The 19,114-nt window shown below is 70.9% G+C and overlaps 4 protein-coding genes across 6 annotated transcripts; 2 read left to right on the top strand and 2 right to left on the bottom strand.

Moving 5' to 3' along the window:
- Positions 1-5,307: 5,307 nt before the first annotated feature.
- Positions 5,308-8,813, top strand: LOC147598413 (uncharacterized). Its single transcript, XM_086762007.1, has 7 exons — positions 5,308-5,521; positions 5,686-5,769; positions 6,275-6,363; positions 6,625-6,810; positions 6,977-7,114; positions 7,295-7,487; positions 7,945-8,813. Exons 1-7 carry the CDS (start codon positions 5,308-5,310, stop codon positions 8,280-8,282), a joined length of 1,242 nt encoding a protein of 413 aa, XP_086618133.1. The 3' UTR covers positions 8,283-8,813.
- A 221-nt stretch (positions 8,814-9,034) lies between these two features.
- Positions 9,035-12,150, bottom strand: AFMID (arylformamidase). 2 transcript variants are annotated; one of them, XM_086762008.1, is made up of 11 exons: positions 12,056-12,150; positions 11,834-11,924; positions 11,618-11,722; positions 11,501-11,549; positions 11,251-11,336; positions 11,105-11,177; positions 10,635-10,732; positions 10,337-10,415; positions 9,939-10,074; positions 9,602-9,706; positions 9,035-9,418 (listed from the first exon to the last, which is right to left on the bottom strand). In XM_086762008.1, exons 1-11 carry the CDS (start codon positions 12,083-12,085, stop codon positions 9,389-9,391), a joined length of 882 nt encoding a protein of 293 aa, XP_086618134.1. In that variant the 5' UTR covers positions 12,086-12,150; the 3' UTR covers positions 9,035-9,388. The 2 variants fall into 2 exon arrangements, with proteins under 2 accessions (XP_086618134.1, XP_086618135.1); XM_086762009.1 differs by lacking the exons at positions 11,105-11,177; positions 11,251-11,336.
- Positions 12,151-12,548: 398 nt separating this feature from the next.
- On the top strand, positions 12,549-16,107 carry TK1 (thymidine kinase 1). 2 transcript variants are annotated; one of them, XR_015260513.1, is made up of 8 exons: positions 12,549-12,783; positions 13,034-13,065; positions 13,461-13,574; positions 13,660-13,753; positions 14,066-14,155; positions 14,238-14,357; positions 14,478-14,855; positions 15,147-16,107. XR_015260513.1 is itself a non-coding variant. In XM_086762011.1 (7 exons), exons 1-7 carry the CDS (start codon positions 12,718-12,720, stop codon positions 14,634-14,636), a joined length of 675 nt encoding a protein of 224 aa, XP_086618137.1. In that variant the 5' UTR covers positions 12,549-12,717; the 3' UTR covers positions 14,637-16,107. The 2 variants fall into 2 exon arrangements, 1 of the variants encoding a protein (XP_086618137.1); XM_086762011.1 differs by having other exon boundaries at positions 14,478-16,107.
- Positions 16,108-16,428: 321 nt separating this feature from the next.
- On the bottom strand, positions 16,429-18,886 carry SYNGR2 (synaptogyrin 2). The gene is made up of 4 exons (XM_086762010.1): positions 18,733-18,886; positions 18,154-18,391; positions 17,692-17,831; positions 16,429-17,585 (listed from the first exon to the last, which is right to left on the bottom strand). The coding sequence occupies exons 1-4, from the start codon at positions 18,841-18,843 to the stop codon at positions 17,388-17,390; spliced, it is 687 nt and encodes a 228-aa protein (XP_086618136.1). The 5' UTR covers positions 18,844-18,886; the 3' UTR covers positions 16,429-17,387.
- Between the last annotated feature and the right edge of the window lie 228 nt (positions 18,887-19,114).

Below are 19,114 nucleotides of genomic sequence, written 5' to 3'. Positions count from 1 at the left end.
GCTCACTCCTTCCCCTCTGCCCGGGGCCTCCAGCTGGCCCCCCTCTGCCGTGCTGTGCTGTGCCGTGCTGTGCCGTGCCGTGCTGTGCCACGCGGTGGGGCAGAGCTCTGCCAGGGCTGCCCCAGAGGGATTCACCAGTCCACCCTGCACAGAGCAGCCTGGAAGGAGGCTCCGCAGGGGCTGGGGCAGGATCCTGCCTGCCCCTCGGTGCCCCCTGCTCCCACCCACGCCGGGTTCCCGCACCAAGCGCTGGACGTGGGTCCAGTGAGCTCTGGGCACGCAGGGCTGCCAGGAGGCCACGGGAGCCGGCACCAGCATACTTGCCCTGCGGCAGGCACGGGGCACCGGCACCACTGGCCCACAGACCTGGCACCGGCGAGCTCTGGAGCAACCTCAGCGACCTGCATCCGCCTGCCCCACGTGTAGCTCAGGATCTATTTCATCATCTGGAGAAAAGCATTTACTGCCAATAAACGGGCTAATTAATTCTCCTCAAAGACCTCTCAATTATTCATCTCGGGCCACAGAGAAAACAATTACAGCACTTACCTCAGCCCTGGCTCGGCCGGTGCAGCAGCCAGCGTGGGGCCAGGGCTGGCGGCAAGCAGGGCACGGCCGGGGATGGCCCGGCGCAGCTCCTGGTACAAGCCCGGGCTCTGCCCAGCAGCAGGAGCAGCCCCGGGAAGCTCTGGGGCGCCGGCACAGCCACCAGCCCAGAGCCGTCACAGTGCTCTCCCGGGGTGCCCCGACAGCTGCTCCCAGCACTGGAGCGAGGGGACCCACCGGGCCCCCTGCACAGCTCCTCGCCACAGGGCCTGTTGCATGGCTCGGACCCCCACCAGCCGAAGCCGCTGCACGCCATCCCCCGAGGACATGGCAGCACTTTGCTCCCTCCCCACCACCCACCTGCCGCGGTCGCCTCTCCCCGCTCTCATTGAGCATCCCAGCCGCCCCCCACTCCTCGGCCAGGGACACCCACACTTTCAGCTGTAGCCGGGCCCAGCCGTGGGCGCCCGCTGCAGAGGGGCTCAGGCTGCGCGCTCCACGAGCCGGCTCCCAGCACCCATGCAGCACATGGCTCCTGCTCAGCAGGGACAGGCAGGACCCCAGCCCGCCTGGGGACCCAGCCCCTGCTGCCCCTCTGCCCGCAGCCCCAGGGGCCAGGCGGTGCGGGGGTCCCCCTTGGAGAGGGGCTTTTTCCCCCGACGGTTTTCCGGCTCCTTGGCCAGGGGATGCTCCGTCTGCCCCACGGCAGGGTCGAGTCCCCACTCCCTCCAGAGCTGCTGCGCCTTGCGAAGGAGAACGGGTGGCAGGGCCGGCCCTGTGAGCACGGGGTCCCTTCCCGCGGCCGCACCGCACCTGGGCAGGGTGCGGGTGCAAGGGGCTCCCCGGGCCGGGTCCGAGGCCGTACCGGCCCCCACCCCGCAGCCCCTGCACGGCGGGTCCGGCCCTCCCGCCCTCCTGCCGCCCTCGGACCCCGGCCGTGGCAGCGGGGCCAGGACTGGCCCGGGTCAGAGTCCCCCCCGCGCAGCCCCGGGCTCGGAGCCACCGGCCGGGCAGCGCGGGGGCCGAGCGGCCGCGGGGCCGGGCCGGGAAGGGTTAAGGGCGGCCCGCGCCCCCCCGGCGGCCGAGGGGCGGGCCTGTCGGGAAGCCGGGATTTCTGCGGTGGTTTTACTGGAAAAGTTGTTGCCGGCGGAGGGAGGGGTCACCCCAGCAGCCCCGCAGGTTGGGGACGGGGGGCCCGGCCGGCTCCCCCGGCTCCCCCCGCTCCCGCGGGCCGGGCCGCAGCTCCGGAGCCGGCAGCACCCGCCGAGCTCCAGCTCTGGCCCCAGCCGCTCCGCCGGTCCCGCGGGGCTCGCTGCCGGCCCGGCCCCGGCGTCCCCCGAGCAGCCCCCGCTCGCGGCTCCGCCACCGCGGCCCGGCCGGCCCGGCCGTGCGGGCTCTGCCCCCCACGCCCCGCGGGGCACGGCCAGCCCCGTGCCGCGGCCACGGCCATCGCAGCCTCGCCTCGCACCGCGCTGGCCGGCCCCGCCGGCCCTCGTCCGGGCCGTGCCACCCCTCCGGCTCGGGGCGGCAGCGACCCGCGCGCGTCCCGGCGCTGCTGTCCAGGGTTTGCTCCGCGCTCGGGCCCGTCTGGATGCCGTGTGTGCGAGCGGCCGCCGGCACACGCCCCGACGGGCCCGCGCCCGGCACGTCCACGGCACCGTTACGCCGGGGTGCGACGGGACAGCGGCGGGCTGGGGCCGGCAGAGAGGGCAGCACCCATCCCTCGACGCCGCCTCCACCCCCAGCACGGGCTGGCACCGGCCGCGGCGTGGCACGGCGCACCGGAGGCCTGGCTGTGCCGCTGCAGGCTGAGCCAGGAGCCCAGCACGTCCCAGCACTTCCAGGCATCGCTCCACATTTCCCGACAGTAGGAAATCACTTGGCTGCACGGCTCCTGCCCCTCCGGGGATGATTGATGGCGGCTCCCCCCGGCCCGAAGCGGAGCGGGGCCCTCCAGACCGGCCAGCCCCAGCCCACAGGGATGGGCTATGGCAGCACAGGCAGCGCGGCTGCGGGGCCAAGGCAGCCTGGCAGAAAAACACTCCCGAGCTCACGGCAAGTGCTTCAGGGTCGCCACCGGGCCCTGAGGCCAGCCGCAGGCACCTGGCACGAGCCACCCAGCAGCCCCGCACTCGCAGCCCCCGCCCGGCCCACAGCCCCCCAGCTCTGCCGGGTGGCTGGGAACAGAGCACCGGCCGCCAGCCTGTACCCAGGGCAGCCATGTGCGCCAGGGGCAGGCGGCTTGGCCCCAGCGCAGCGATGGCCAGGGAGGCACAGCCACGCCGGCGTGGCCACCGCGCATCCCCCTGGCCCACAGCTCCTCCTGAGGCACCCGCAGAGGGGACGCGTACGGGGGCCAGCCCTAGGGCCAGGGGGCCAGGACAAGCAGTGGGCAACGCCTGGCAGTGGCTGCTCGCGGGGCTGACGGTGGGGCCGGGGGCAGGGGGAGCCCGGCTGGCTCCGGGAATCGCCCCGGTGGCTGCCAGGCCTGCGGCAGGGAGGGCGGGGGAAACCCGATCCTGGGCTCTGCGCCCCGCTGCTAATTTTAGCCCTGGGGAGGCACTGCCGGAGCGGGAGCCCAGCCCACGGCCGCTGCGCATTCAAGGGGCCAGCAGCCATCGAGCGGCGCTGGCAGGTGGGTGGCCGCGGGAGCCACAGCCCAGCCCTGGGCGAGCCCCCCAGCCGCTGGGCGAGCCCCCGCCAAGCCCCCGGCCAGGCGCTGGCTCTGCCCTCCTGCTGCCCACACGCCTGTGGCTTGGGCTCCGCCAGCCCCACACGTGGCCACGAGCTCTCCCGCGGCCCCAGCACCGGCACCACCGAGCCCTAAGCGAGGTCAGGGGGGCTCACTGGGTGCCAGTGGCTGGGGGAGGCCCCTGCAGTGGGTCGCAGCCCAGAACTCTGGGGGAAAGGCCCGGGGGGAGGCTGTCAGGACGTGGGGGTCTGCAGAGCTGCAAGGTCCTGCGAAGGACGTGGCCGCCTCTCAGCCAAGGAGCGCCCAGTGTGGCCGTGGACCCCAGACCCTGCCTGGGCTGGTGGGGGGGCTGTGCAGCACAGAGCCTTGAGCCACCCCTCAGGTCTCTGAAACCAGTGCTTGGAGGGGCTGAGACGAGAGGCAGGGCCAGGACGGGGACTCTCCACACCCGGGCACTGCGCTGCAGCTGGCCTGGCAGCTCCACGGGGCCCCAGGGCCACCCGGCCACCCTCACTGGGAGCAGCGGTAGCAGCTGGGGAGGCCATGGCCCAGGGATGCTCGGCCGGCCAGCCCTTCCCGAGGGAGCGGAGGAAACGGCTCCGGAGCTCGCCCTGTCCCAGGGCAGCTGCTGCAGACACAGCAGGGTCCCCAGCCCAGGGCCCCACGGCTGCGCTTCCCCCCCCAGCCCTTCACCTGTGCCGTGACCCGCCGGGCTGCCCAGCGCTTACTGGAAGAGGAAGCTGCTGGGAAGGCAGCGCATGCGGCAGGGCGGCTTTGGGGAGGAGAGGCTCGGCTCAGCAGCCGGCAGAGCTCGGCTGTCCGCGCTCCCAGGTCCAGGGCCAGTAACGGGAAGCGTCTGCTCTCAGTGACGGTAAATCAGATCGGGGAGATTAGAGGCCTTTTTGCCTAATCATGAGCAGCTTGAAGTTGGAGGACAAGTTCCTGGAACAAAGAGGAAATGGAGGCAGTAAATAAAGAAAAACTGTTAACATGTGGCCCTGCGTGTGAAAAACGTCTCCGTGAAGGACTGTTTATGGCTCGCTCATCTGCGGGGCTGGCAGCGCGGGCTGTAGCCCCAACGAGGCCCCGCGCGCAAGGGCACAGGCCAGCGCAGGCGTGCGGGCAGCCAGCCGGGGCAGCTGGGGGGCTCTTGGACGGGGGCGTGGATGGGCTGGGGGGCCAGGGCCGGCTGGTGCCGCACGGTGGAGGGAGGAGGAAGGTGGCAGTATAGCCAGGCCGTGGTGCAGGCTGCCAGGGAGGCTACGCGTGCAGGGCAGCAGCAGGCAGGCAGGGGCCGGGCAGCGTGGAGGGGGCACCCGAGCACACCAGCCTCCAGCCCAGCGCGGGGCAGGCGAGGGGTCTCGCTGCGGTGCCAGCCACGTGCCCTCCTGCTCGCGGGGCTGGATTTCTGCCAGGAGCCCGGCGCCGGTGGTCCCCTCTGCGGCGCAGCAGAGAGTGCTGAGAGCCGCGGAGCTGCCCACAGCCGGCAGCAGCGCAGCTGCAGCGTGCACCAGCCCGCGGTGCCGCAGGACGGCCCGACGGCTGCTCCCAGTGCAGTCGCAGCCAGAACCCAGAGCCGATTTCCAGCAGCGAGGCCACCCCGCGCCGTCCCTGCCGGCAGCGGGAGCAGCGTGGCGGGAGCAGCGTGGCGGGAGCAGCGTGGCGGGAGCAGCGTGGCGGGCGCAGCGTGGCGGGAGCCGTCGCCCCTCAGCTCCGGCACCACGGGCCCGCAGCGAGACCCACGGCCGAGCGGGCGCGCGCGTGCACACGGCCTCGTGCCAGCGGTCCCTCCCGCACGACGGCCGGGACGGGTGCTCCCCGCAAAGCGAGGGGCCACGGGACAGCGCGGGTCTGGGCAGCACCCACCCGTGTCACCCCCCGCACCGTGCCTCGGGGGTGCCGTGGGGGCCGGGCAGGGGTGGCAGGGGCCGCACGGGACGTGCTCGCTGCCCACGCAGGAGCCGGCGCCCCGCGCCCCCCCTCGGTCGTGCAGCCCACGGCCGCGAGCCCCGGCCCCCGCCCCCGCCCCCGCCCCGTCCGGGAGCCTTTGCGGCGGGGCGGGCGCGGCCATGCTGGCGGCGCGGGGCGCGGGCGCGGCGCTGCGGGGACGCGCGGCGGGGGCCGGGGCCGTGCAGGCGCGGGGGCACCACCGCCCCCGCCTCTCCCCGTGCACCGTGGACCTGCGGAGCGACACGGTGACCCGGCCCTGCGTGGGGATGCGCCGCGCCATGGCCCGCGCCGCCGTGGGCGACGACGACTACGGGGAGGACCCGGCGGTCAACGGTGGGCGGCGGGGGCGGGGGGTGCCCCCTGCCCGCAGCCCCCCCCTGCCCCGGGGCGGCCGGGATGGGGAGCCCAGAGCAGGGCTGGGGGTTTGGAGGGAGCGGCGCGGGCCTCGGGGCTCCTGGCCGTGCCCCCCCCCGACCCCCGCGCTGCCCCCCCCGCAGAGCTGCAGCGCCTGGCCGCGGGCATCCTGGGGACGGAGCGGGCCCTGTTCGTGCCCACGGCCACCATGGCCAACCTGATCGCCGGTGAGCGCCCGCGCTGTGCCCCGGCCCCGCGGACACAGACCCCGGCGCCGGTTTATGCCCCCGTCCCATGGAGGGGTTTATGCCCCCCCCCCCCCCCGGTCTGCTGGTGCCCGTCCCGCGCTCGGGCTGCACGCTGCTCCGTTTACCCCGTTCGCCTTCCTGCCCTCGCGTGAGCGGAGCTGCGCTGTGTGGGAGCGTGGGCCCTGTGCATGTGCCAGGGAGGCTGTGCCCCTCCAGCCGCTCCCCCAGCTCCAGCCGCTTCGGGCAGCCCCCGTCCGACAGCCCCAGCACCGCCGGGACAGAGCGGGTACCCTGTGCCCACGGGAGCCCGCGCTGCTGCGGGGCTGCTGTGCTGCGTGCCCAGCCTTTGCGCGCCGGAGCCCTGCAAACGGGCAGAGCGCAGGCAGCGTGCGGGCACCCCGGCTGAGCCTGCCTGTGCCCCGTACGCGCTGCCCGCTGGGTGCTGCCGGCGGGGCCCCTGCCCTCACGGCCCCTCTCCCCCCAGTGATGTGCCACTGCCAGCGCAGGGGGGCCCAGCTGCTCCTGGGCCAGGACGCCCACCTACACGTCTACGAGCACGGCGGGGCCGCGCAGGTGGGTACTGCGGGCAGGGGGCACCTGGGGCACAGGCGAGCGGCCTGGTGCTGCTCTCCTCTGACGGCTGGGGCCGGGCTGGGCGGGGGATCCTGCACTGGGCTGTGGCAGCAGCGTCGCCCACACCGCCCCAAGCTACGGGCTGGGGCAGAGTGGGGGCTGAGCAGGCCCAGCGTAGGGCAGGAGGGGACAGAGGGGCAGAGAGTCGGGACCCCTGTGCCATCCCCTGTCAGCTCTGCTCTCTGCCTTTTTCGGGCGCAGGTTGCTGGCGTCCACTCCCAGGCGCTGCCGGACCTGCCAGACGGCACCTTCGACCTGGACCGGCTGGAGCTGACCATCCGCGAGGCCCACGGCAGCCGGTACCACCCGCGCCCCGAGCTCCTCTGCCTGGAGAACACGCACAGCGCGGCGGGGGGCCGGGCGCTGCCCCTCGCCTACCTCCAGCAGGTCGGGGCGCACAGCGGCGGCTGGCAGCAGCCCTGCCTGGGCAGGGGCAGCCGGACGGCACCACCGGCATGCTGCGGCCTTGCCGACGAGCTGAGAGCGCAGCTCGTGTTGGCTCCGGCCGCCCCGGGGTCCCTCCCAGCCCAGCTGCTCCTCTGCCTCCCCCCAGCTGCGCGGCCTTGCCGACCGCTACGGGCTGCGGGTGCACATGGACGGGGCGCGGCTGATGAACGCGGCGGTGGCCCAGGACGTGGAGCCGGCTCGGATCGCCCAGCACTGCGACTCCGTGTCCCTGTGCTTCTCCAAGGTGTGCTTGCACGGGGAGGGGGTCCCCGGGGCCAGGTGGGACCGGCACAAGCTGGGGCCTCGCCCTCGTTCGGGGGCATGAGGCTGAGCACCTGCCTTGCATCCCTGGGCACGTCCTGGGAGGGGCAGGGGTGGGAGCAGCCCCCGGGCAGCTGGAGTCACCGCTCTGGTGGCTCCGCAGGGCCTGGGCGCTCCGGCCGGCGCGGTGCTGGCTGGACGCAGGGAGTTTGTGGCTGAGGCCTGGCGTGTGCGGAAGCTGCTGGGCGGGGGGATGCGGCAGGCGGGCGTGCTGGCAGCCGCTGCCCGTGTGGGACTGGAGCACGCGGAGGCGACGCTGCGCAGAGACCACGACAACGCCCGGCGCTTTGCTGAAGGTATCTTGGGGCTCCTCGGCACGGCGGGGGGTGCGGGCACCCACAGCCCCACGCCGCTCGCTCTGCCTGGCTGTGCAGGCTTCCACGCGCTGCTGCGCAGCCGGGTCCGGCCCTGCCCGACAGCTCGGCGTGGGCACAGCTTTGTCCCCGCCGTCCTGCCAGCTGGGCTCACGGCGCCCGGCACTGCTGGGGGTGATAGCGGCGCGGGCGCCTTCCACGGGAGCTGTGCTGGATCTCCAGCCAGGCGAGGATGCTGCTGGCGTCCCTGCCTGGCTGCAGGGCCAGGATGGTGCCGTGCCTGTCCCCGCGGTGCCCACAGTGGCCCTCGTGCCGCACGGGGAGGGCAAAGGGTCCCTCCTTCAGCCGGGACCTGGGGCAGGGCTTGCGCCGCGCTGCAGCCTCCTCCGCGGGGTAGCCGAGCACCGGGCTCGTGGCCTAACACCCCTGCCTGCTCCAGGCATCCAGGAGCTGCGCTCGCCCCTCTGCTCTGTCAACCTGGCGGCGGTGGAGACGAACATCGTGATGGTGAGCATCAGGGGGGGCTGGCCGTGCCCCGCAGAGCTCTGCGAGCACCTGCGGGCTGTGAGCGAGGAGGAGTTGGCCGAGACCGGCCAGGCTGTCAGCGTCCTGGTGTTCCCCTGGTCGGCACACGCCGTGCGCGCCGTCTGGCACCGTGACGTCTCGGCCCGCGACACCGAGCTCGCGAAGAACAAGCTGGAGTTTGTGGCCAGGAAGTGCCAGGAGAAGCTGGCTCTGGGGCTGCGCCCAACTCCTCCGAGCGCAGGGGCAGCCTGAGCCCCCTCCCAGCCCCGGCCCCAGGGCAGCTGCCTGGCCCTGGCTGCTGTGGGCACAGCTGGCGGCTGGGGCCGCTGTCCCGGCCCTGTCCCGGCAGCCGCAGCAAAGGGGCTGGGACGAGCCACCGCATGCTCCGGGCGTGTTCCCAACTGGCTGCAGCACAGCATCCATCCCACGTGCAGCCCTGCGAACCGGGGAGCCTAGCCCCGCAGTGGGAGCAAGCCCAGACATTCCCAGGGGACGGGGGAGCCCACACCTCACTGCCACCCAGACCCCTCTGAGGCAGCGTCTCTGCCTCCCTAGTCACCCAGCAGACACCCTCAGAGCACCCTCTACTCCTCAGAAGCTCTGCTTCTGTCACTCGAGTCCCGCAGACAGCACCCAAAAGCGGAGCCAGAGCCTCCCCGCACCCCAGGGGCCACACGCTGCGCCTGGCCCACACGCAAGGATGCTGCAGCGGGGAGGCAGATCCTGAGGGATGCTCAGGGCACAAAATAAACGTGTTCGGCAGTGCTGTGGCCGTGCAGGGTGTTTTCTCCCCAGTGTGCTCCTCTCCTGACTGTGTCGCAGGGACCTCGCTGCAGCCCAGAGGTCCCCGCTGAGGGACCTGAGGACGTGGAGGCATCTCAGCCGCAGGACCAGTGCCACTCCACAGCAGTGCTGGCGTTTTCTCTGGCCGGGACGCCCAGGGGCACGAGGGTACTTGCCAGCTTAGCGCAGCCCCAGCTCCCCAGGAAGCAGTTACCCCAGGCAGCAGTTATTCCTCTTTTATTTTGTACAATAAGCAGCCTGAAGGGAACCGAGGGGACAGATGTCATCACCCGGCCGTTCAGACAGAGCCCTGCAGGCCTGCCAGCCGCGCGCGCTCCAGGCAGGCAGCGACACCCCGGCAAAGGAACGCCAGCCACGCGAGGACTGGTGATAACTGGTGCTCCCCTGCCCCAAGCCCCGCTGGCGGCAGGCTGGGAGGAGCGGAGCGGGCACAGAGGGTGGCCGGCAGCAGTGGCCCTGCACTGCGGGAGCAGACGCAGCCGGCCGGAGCAAGGGCAGCAGGGCAGGGTGCGCGCAGGGCCGCAGTTCCTGTCTCAGTTTGTCCCGACATGCCGTCAAGCTCTTGAAATCATGTTCAGAATCACCTGGGATGAGGAACCGGGCCCTGTGAGTGGTGCCTGGCCCCGCTCCTCCACCCCTGGGGGTGCCAGCCAACCCCAAAACCGCAGCCCTGCACCCGCCCTGGTACGCAGGGGAAGCTCGCCCCGGCATGGCCATCCCGGGCTGCTGCTCAGACAGCGAGGGGAGGATGGGAGCTCTTCCCCTACCTGAGTGAGGACATAGTTGTCCTCTGACAGCTTCTCAATGATGTCAAAGTGATCCACGCCGGCAAGATCCAGCATGGAGACAGACCAGCCGGCGGCACGCAGGGCCTGCAGAGAGAGCGGCACTGGCAGGAGGGACCCTGACCCCCATCTGCCCCGGACAGGGCAGCAGGAACAATGGCTCGGCAAGGACTGAGCACGCTCCCCTGAGCACCATCGCCATGGCAGCAGAAATACTGCCCTGATACGGCAGCGAGCTCTTCCTCCCAGCTCAGCAGGTCTGAGCGGGCCGGCTGGCGCTGCATCCCCGCAGAGCCCATGGGGCACTGCCGGAGCTCACCTGGCTGTACTCCTGCGACTGCCTGCGAAACTCCGGGGAGTCGTGCTGGGCCACAGCCACGAGCACCTCACAGGCTGCAGCCGCAGGCACTGGTGGCGTGACGTGCAGCATGGGGCTGTTCCGCTGCGCGACCTCCCTGGAGGAGACACCGCAGCAACAGCCCATGGAGCCCCTCGCTCGGAGAGGGCGTCTGCCTCAGAGCCCCCCCCATCCTCAGCTGCATGCGCCAGCCAGGCCGCCAGGTCGGGTGCCTGCAGCGCAAGAGGCTGCGCGGGCAGGGGCAGAGCAGGCTGCCGAGCCGCCGGCATTGGCCACGGGCTGCACTGGCCAAAGCCATGCGTGCGCGCAGCCTGCCTGCACCCTTTCCTGGTCGCTGTCCCCACAGCGTGCGGGCTCACCGGCTCATGTCCAGCGCATCGTTCACGTAGGTGTGCAGGAGGGGCTCCAGGTCATACACGCCGCTCACCAGCACAGCTCCTGGAGGCAGAGGCGGCGGCAGGTGAGGGGCCCTGCAGCTCAGGCCGCTCTCGCAGCCCTTGCGCCCACGTCCCCAGGCCTCAGTGAGCAGCTGGTGGGCAACCCATCCCCCGTGGCGCTGCAGCCCCCGCAGCCCCGCACAGGCAGCAGAGACGGCCTCATTCCAGGTGCAGACACCAGTTCTCCTTCAGCCCCCGTGCCTGGACATGGCGGCACTACCTTTGATATCCGGCACCACTCCGTATTCCGTCCAGTCCGTGGACAACGCCATGGCTGCCAAGTGGGCCCCTGCCGAGTGTCCACACAGGTAAATGCCTCTGGAGAGAGGGAGCCATGAGCCGGCACAGGGAGCAACGGTGCGGGGCCTGCTGCCTGGGGACACCCTGATCCGTGCGGAGGAGGCGGCACAGCCGCAAGCGCCGCAGCTCAGGTGCGGCAGCTGGGACACGTGTCCCAGTCCATTGACTGACACCTCGCCAGTGACACGGGGGCACGGCCACAGGCGCTGCCCAGCGCTCGGACCAAGGCACCGAAGCCTCTGTCACAGCGCAGGGCTCGTTCACTCCCTCCTGTTGCTGCCCCCACGCACCAAACCCCCCGGGGAGTGACGAGGGCACAGTTTGCCTTGAAGGCCCGAGAGCGGCCATCGTGGTGGGGCAGAGGCGATCCTGGGAGGCGGCGCGGCCCACCTGACGCCGGAGTACCGCTCCACCAGGAAGGCGAGGCTGCGCCGCACCTGCAGCACCATGTCGTCCATGTGGCCTGGGCAGAGGGCAGACTCAGGAGGGCGCCGGGCCAGCGCGGGCAGCCACGGCCTCGGCTGGGCAGCACCTACCTTTGGGGGCCGTGTTGTAACCCACCGCCGCCACTGCCACCCCCCGCGACACCAGCGGCGGGGCCACGAACCCCGACTCGTCCTTACTGGGGGGTAAAGAAAAGCGAGCTAGCCCGGCTGGGGGGCCGGGGTCTCCCGGGGCCGGCCGGGAGGCCAATCGGGCCCGGGGCACCCAGAACAAGCCCGGGTGTTGTGTGCGGGGAGCGGGCGGGGAGCGAGCCGCGGGGGCTCCCCCCCCAGCCCACCTCACCTCAGGCACTGCCAGTATCCGCCGTGGATGTAGACCAGGACCGGGAAGGCTGCGCAGCACAGCCCGGGGTGAGCAGGGGCCCCGGCCCCGCCCGCCCCGCCGCCCCCCGTCACCTACTTCCAGCAGGGTCCGCGGGGAAGTAGATGTCCAGCGCCTCCCGCTCCCCGCCGCCGTAGGGGACGTGCAGCGAGGTCCGCGCCGCGGCCCGCGCCCGCCGGGTTCCTGCGGGAGGAGGCGCCTGGGGCACGGCCCGGGGCCGGGGCCGGGGCCCCCGAGCGGCCGCGCCGCTCCCGGCCCCCCCCCGCCCCCCGCCCCGGGCCGCCCGCTCCTCACCCGCCGCCGTCGCCGCGACGTGGGCCTCGATGACGGCGTCGCTGCCCAGGCGGGGCGACCAGCGGCTGGGGGAGTACTGCTCCTCCAGCGCCTGCGGGGCGGCACGGCGGCTGCGGCTGCGGCTGCGGCGCGGGGCGGCCGCGGCCCCGGGGATGGCGGGGGCCGGGCGAGGCGCCCCGCGCCCCGGGCGAGAACCGCGCTCCGCGCGCCCGCGGGTCCTACCTCCGCGGACATGTCCCGCCACCGCGCCATGGGCCCGGCCGCCGCCGCCGCCGCCTCGCCCCCGGCCCCGATCCCGATCCTGACCCCGGCCCCGATCCCGACCCCGGCCCCGATCCCGATCCCGACCCCGGCCCCGATCCCGACCCCGGCCCCGATCCCGGCCCCGATCCCGACCCCGGCCCCGGCCCCGGCCCCGCTCAGCGCACGCGGTGGCCCTGCGCCCCCTGCCGGCCGGGGGCGGGGCCGAAGGGCAGACGGACCCCACTCCCATTGGCTGTCCGGGGCGGGGGCGAGGCCCGGGGGCGGGGCCGCCTCTCTCCCATTGGCGGCACGGGAGGCGGGGACCGGGGCGGGGCCGCTCCGCTCCCATTGGCCGCCCCGGGGGTGGGGCCGGCCCGGGGACACCGGGTGCGCTGACCGAGTGATGACGTAGGGGTGTCCCGGCGCGCAGGCGGGCTCGCGGGGCATGCCGGGAAAACGCTGCGGAGCGAAATAAGAATTTGCGCGCCTGTGTCCCCATTGGCTGGCGCGGCGGCGCGAGCTCTCCCCGGATTGGCCGGTGCGGCAGCGCGTAGGCGTGGGGCCTCCCCGGATTGGCCGGCCAGGAACGCGCAGCGCGCGCGCGGGTAGTCCGTCCGTCCGTCCGCCCGCCCGCGCGAGCCATGAGCTGCCTGACGGTGCCCGGCGTCCACCCCGGCTCGCCCAGCCGCCCGCGCGGGCAGATCCAGGTACCGGGCGGGCCGGTGCCGCCCCCGGCAGCGAGGGGGCGCCCTGCGGCCGCGGCGCGGGGCAGCAGCGGGGGTGCGGCCACCGGGGCCGTGCCCGGGCCGTGCGGGGCTGCGGGGGCCGAGCCGGCAGCGGGCGGGGCGCCGGGGCTCCCAGGGCCGTAGCGGGGCTGGGCGGGCGCCCGGGGGCTGCCTGCGGGACGCCCCTGCCGGGCTGCGCTTCCGCCCGCTCACCCCCTGGTTCCGCCCCCAGGTGATCTTCGGGCCCATGTTCTCCGGGAAGAGGTAGGCCCGGGGCGGAGACGGCGGGGGCCAGGGAGCGGGCCGGGGCCCGGGGCGGAGACGGCGGGGGGCAGGGAGCGGGCCGGGGCCCGGGGCGGAGACGGCGGGGGCCAGGGAGCGGGCCGGGGCCCGGGGCGGAGACGGCGGGGGCCAGGGAGCGGGCCGGGGCCCGGGGCGGAGACGGCGGGGGGCAGGGAGCGGGCCGGGGCGGGGGGCAGGGAACGGGCCGGGGCCCGGGGCGGAGACGGCGGGGGGCAGGGAGCGGGCCGGGGCCCGGGGCGGACGGCGGGGGGCAGGGAGCGGGCCGGGGCGGGGGGCAGGGAACGGGCCGGGGCCCGGGGCGGAGACGGCGGGGGGCAGGGAGCGGGCCGGGACGCGCTAACGGCCGTCTCTTGCAGCACGGAGCTCATGCGGCGGGTGCGGCGGTTCCAGCTCGCTCAGTACCGGTGCCTGCTGGTGAAGTACGCCAAGGACACGCGCTACGGCACCGCCGGCGTCTGCACACACGACAAGTGGGTCCCCGGGGCAGGAGGACCCGCGCCTGCGGGCGCAGCGGCTGGGCTGCCTGGCTCACCCTCTGCTGTGCCTTCCCCGCAGGAGCACCATGGAGGCTGTGCCAGCCTGCCGCCTCAAGGACGTGTACAAGGAGGCGCTGGGCTCTGCGGTCATCGGCATCGACGAGGGCCAGTTTGTAAGTGCACGGCCAGGGCGGGCCCTGGGGAGCTCTGCAGGATGCAGTCTCTTCAGAGCAGCCTGTGCATAAGGTGGTCTGAACCCCCTGTAGGGAGGGGGGGAAGCAGTACCCTGGGGTGGTTTGATCCTGCTGGATTTGCTCAGATAGTCAAACCCTTCCCATCCCTTAGTCCCTGCAGGCTGAGGACACTGGGGCTGGAGTCCATTTCACGGGTGGGCAACACGGCTCTGGTTGTCTGTGTGCCCTCTGCTGCTGTCTGGGAAGTTCTGCCCCTTCTTCCTCCTGACGCTGTTCCTGTGCCTCGCATAGTTCCCAGACATCGTGGAGTTCTGCGAGATGATGGCCAATGCTGGGAAAACCGTCATCGTTGCTGCTCTTGATGGGACTTTCCAGAGAAAGGTAAAATGCGCAGCGCAGAGCAGCTACTTTGGGATCCTTGTAGAACTCATCCAACAGATCTGCTCCTGCTGTCTTGGCACAGGCTTTCGGGAGCATCCTGAACCTGGTCCCACTGGCAGAGAGCGTGGTGAAGCTGAACGCGGTGTGCATGGAGTGCTACCGAGAAGCCTCCTACACAAAGAGGCTGGGAGCAGAGAGGGAGGTGAGTTCCCTCGGAACAGAAAGCACTTTGGTGGCTTCACCTTGCCAGTCCTGCTAGTCCAGAGGGATCTCCTCAGGGGAACTGAGCTCTGCAGCGTCACTCTCCCAATTTTCTTGCCAGGTTGAAGTGATTGGAGGAGCAGACAAGTACCACTCCGTCTGCCGAGCCTGCTACTTCTGCAAACGGCCTCAGCAGCCTGGGTCAGAAAACAAGGAGAACGTGCCCGTGGGGGTGAAGCAGCTGGATGTGGCTGTCTCCCGGAAGATCTTTGCTTCTTGACTGCTGGGCTCGCACATGGGGTAAAACAAGAAGGCGGCAGCTAAATGCTGCAGCTCCCAGCCACCAGATCTGGTTTCCTCTGCTTTTAGCCAAACTGTTACGTGTTTTAGCTCTACGTGCCAAACCAAGCCACTGTTCCTCTGCACCGAGCGCCCGGAAAGAGGGGGATCGACTGGACCTGATGCCGGAGGGGGAGCTGAAGCGGGAGTCTGACTAAAAGTGAGTTCCTTTCTCAGAACACAGAACAGAGACAGGTGTAGCTACTGATGCTGCCGCACAAGCAGGTCCTGGAAAACTGTCACATCGAGCCAGGCTGCAGGGCTTCCACCGCTCGCCATAGTTCTGGCCTGCTCTCCTGGTCTTCTGCCCACGTTCAGGCTGGCACTGGTGGCTGGTTCACTTGCCTGTGAATGCAACCGTTTCTTTCTCTCTTGTACGCTGTTGCTAAATTCCAAGTTTCTTAAGACAACGTACAGTAACTTGGTATTTTAAACCCACTTCCTTTTTTAGCGCAGTCTGAGGAGATAACCTGTTCCTTGCCGTAGAGCTGTGGCACAGCTTCTCGACTGGCACGCGTAGCAGCAGCCTGCCCCTCAGCAGTCCCTCTGAGCAGCTGCGCACGGCCTCTGGTTGTCACTCGCTGTAACTGCCTCGGAAATTTCTCCTGAAACGGAAGAGCGGGGGGAAGGAAGGCTTGGCTTGACGGCCTGGCAGTAGGCTCTTCCTAGCGTTTGAACTTAAAAGGGCTAGCAGGGGTCTGTGCTTTAAGACAGAGTCCTTTTGGAAGAACTAGACTTCATTTTAGGAACAGTCACCGCTCTGAAATCAGGGTGGTTTTGCTCAGGTCCAAGCTTGGTGCTGCCACTTCAGTGCTTAGTTGCCTGTGAAGGGTTTGGAGGCTCAGGACTTGACCTGTAAAGGTTTGGGCTACTGTTACAGTGACGATCCGACTCCTTGGAAAAGGGTCTCTGCTTTGAGCAGAAAGTTCTCAACTTTAGTCGTGCATCTTGCTCCCTCCTGAGCCTTCTGAAAATTCTTGAGGCTGATTCTTCCTCTGCTGTAAACTGACTGAAAGATCCTCTTCCGTCTTCGCTTGACTTGGCTTCGGGAAGGTTTTAGCTTTGGTTTGTGTTGGTTTGGTTTTGTTTTGTTTTTTTTTTTTTAACTTAGTCCTTGCAAAAGTGTTTTTCCCTGCAAGCCCGTGTCCGCAAGCTCCAAGCAGTAGCTCTTGGTTCTGGCCAGGTCACATCTCAGCGTGCAAATGCAGAGCTGCCTGCCTGCACCCTGCAGCTGGGAGGAGGCAGCTCCCCAGCAGGTTACGAGAGCTGTCTGAACACCCCTGCTCCCTCTGCGTTGCTTGGAGTGATGACAGTTGTACTCACAAGCACTTGAGGGCCAGGCCTGGGCTTTCCCCCTGGGCTGGGGAAGGCAGCACTGCTACTGGTTTGGGTTAATAAATAACTTGATGAAATTGGCTGTGTGTTTGGAATCGGACGGCTCTGAAAAGGCTTCCCCGCAGTTCATAGTCTGAAAGCAGTGCAGGCTCATTGCTTGCAGCAGCAGCCCAGGCTGCACAGCTGGTGGCAGGGGTGGCGTTGGCGCTGTCTGCTCAAACCTTCTGCCTCTCAGACTGCGAGGAGCAGGCCTGGCCTAAAAATAGACACCAGCATGAGTCTGCTGTTTGCAGTGCAGCAGTTGGCTGGGGCTGCTCTGCTGCTTCCCTGCCTGGAACCCCCAGCCCTCAGAGAGAGGAGGAACCCTGTTTGCTTCCCCAGAGACGAACGGCACGTGGTGGCTAGGTGAAAAAGTTTATTCCATCTCTACAGTGACAAAGACCTATTTGAACGCCAGCCCCGGCAGCAACAGCTCACATACTGCACGCTGCTGCTGGGAACGGCTTCGCAGCAGGTGCAGCAGCAAACACCCTGAGAGCTCAGCCTGTGCAGGCACCCTGGGGTCAGCCGGAGCGCGGGCTGCGAGCAGGGTGCAGCCGAGGGAGCAGCGGGCGGGACGGCGGCCCCGCTTCTGCCGAGGCAGGGCTTAGTGGGAAGCAAGCGAGGGGGGCCGAGTACTGAGCGAGCGGGGTCAGGGCTCCAGGACCTTCCTCAGCTGGAGCAGCCACGGCCCCGCCGCGATCCCAGCGCTCGCCGCTCCCGCAAACCGCAGCATCCAAGCACCGGCAGCTCTAGTGCAGGCTGAGAAGGCACAGCTCGGGAGTTCATAGGCAGAAGACGACAGGGCTTTGGCACCACGCTCACCCAGCAGCAGCCGAGGGGGGAAGGCGGGAGCCGCACGGCCCGGCTGTGCTACGGCAGCCAGGGCTGGCGCTGAGGGGTCGCAGCCGGCAGGGCCGGAAAGGCACCGGTGCCAGGACAGGCCAGGGCGGCAGTCACACGGGCACAGCCAGGCCGGAGCCGGGGGGTGCAAACCGCGCACCCGCCCCACTGCTTCCTCCCGCGGCCGCTTCCCCAAGGGCTCAACAGCCAGGGCAGGGGCTGCGCTCAGCAGTTGCAAGTCACCCACTATGTGCCAAAATCACCCAGTACGCGCCGCGCTGTGGTTCCCAGCAGCGGGGAGCTCGGCTCCACCACCGGGACCAAGCCCCTCCTGCGCCCCAGCACCAAGGCCCAGTGGCCTTCACACCAAGCAGCCGCCACCCTCCCGCCCCACCTTCCCCGTTCAAGTCGCGGGTCCCTCCCCTCCCACCCCACAGAAGAGAATTGCACTGGCACAGCCGGGCCACGGCAGGGCTCAGTACACCGGCGGCGGCTGGTACCCCTCCGGGGCTTCTGCCGTGTGGGTGAAGGGCGGCTGCTGGTAGCTGTCGTGGCTGATGTTGGGGTAGCTGGAATAGGGAGTGGAAACCTCCGGGGTGGGGTCGACGTAGCTGTGAGCAAAGTCCTCCACGCCCATCTTGTACCTCTTGTAAGCAAACGCGATCAGGAGGCCCTAGACAGAGAAGGGGCCAGCGGTGTCAGGGCTGCCCTGCCCGGGGAGCCCCTCCACGCTCCCTCCCGAGCGGGGCAGGGCCGGGCTCCACCGTGGCTTCACTCACCCAGGAGAAGATGGAGAAGAAGCTGAAGGTGATGGCGGCACGGGCCGAGTCAGCCCCGATGTGCACTTCCTCAGCCCGCGTCCAGGCCCACTGGTTGGTCAAGAAGCAGAAGCCGATGAACCAGAGGAAGGTCCAGAGACCTGCGGGAGGAAGGTGGGGTGAGGGGCCGGGGCTGCGTCCCGCTGCTCCCAGGCAGGTCCCCAGGCCAGACTCGCTCCCACCGGGCTGCCGCTGCCGCTGTGGCGGGCTGGAGGCCAGCGCAGGCGCTCGGCCCAGCACAGCCACCCGCGCGCTGCTCCCCACGGCTCCTCGGAGCACTTTCGGCAGGCAGCGCGTGGCCCACGGGCAGCACGCCAGCCGGGAGCGACTCCCTTCGCCAGGCACCAGCAGCCACGTCACGGGACAAGGGCAGCCATTGTGGCAGCTGCAGAAGGCGCAGCCCGGCCCCACGGCCGACAGTACCTGAGAAGCCGAGGTCCGCCAGGACCAAGTACTTGCGGTCGGTGGCGTTGCTGATCTGGGGGAAGTAGATGTCCACCATGAAGAAGAAGATGCAGGCGAGGAAGGCGAGGACGCCGATGCCGATGCCGTAGCGGCAGGCATCCTCGTTGCGGTTGAAGATGCAGAAGAGGTTGGGGGAGGTGGGCAGGTTGGTGTAGCCCTCCCCGACCAGGCAGGCGAAGACGATCAGGGCGAAGACCTGCGGAGGCGGCAGCGGGCGTCTGGCGGGCGGCACCGGGGCCGCGGGGCCCCTTCCTGGGGGCACCGGCCCGCGCGGGGCGCAGCTGCCACCTGTCGCCGGGGCAGGACGGGGGGGGCGGGTGCGCGGGGCTGGGCCGTGGGGCCCGGAGCGGGCGGAGAATGCCGGGCCGGAAGGGCGGAGAGGAAGGGAGGGCCGAGCCGGGATCGGGGGGAAGGCTGGACCGGGCCGTGCAGGCTCCCGGACACGGGGCCGTCTCGTCCCGGGGCCCCTCCGCAGCCCCGCGGCGCGGCCCGGCGGGGCTGTCCCGGCTCGGCCCGGCCCGGCCCGGCTCGACTCACCGCGCTGGCGATCCGCGCCAGGACCTGCGGCTGCTGCACGAAGCGGCCGAGGTCGAAGGCACCGCCGGCCTTGGCCGCCCCGTACGCGCCGCCGCCGCCGCCGCCCTCCATCGCGCCGGAGCCGCCGCCGCGCTCCCCGGCGCTTCTGCGCGGCGCCGCCCCGGGGAGGGGACGGGAGGGAGGGACGGGGCGGGCCGTGCTCGGGCCCGCGGGACGGGGTCTCCCCCGTCCGGCCACCGAGCGCAGCGCCAGCCCCGCTCCGCCCCCCGCTCCGCCCCGGTGCCCCGGCCGTGTGGCCCCCGCGCAGCAGCCGGTGCCGCGGGCAGCGCCCTGGGACGGGGGAGCCCCGGGCGGCCCCACGCCGTTCCCCGGCCGGTGAACA

Source organism: Chlamydotis macqueenii, chromosome 18, assembly GCF_036417535.1.
Source record: "Chlamydotis macqueenii isolate bChlMac1 chromosome 18, bChlMac1.mat, whole genome shotgun sequence".
In the NCBI taxonomy this organism is placed as follows: Eukaryota; Metazoa; Chordata; class Aves; order Otidiformes; family Otididae; genus Chlamydotis; species Chlamydotis macqueenii.
Note: the sequence above shows the minus strand (reverse complement) of the source record. Positions and strands in the feature narration are given on the sequence as shown.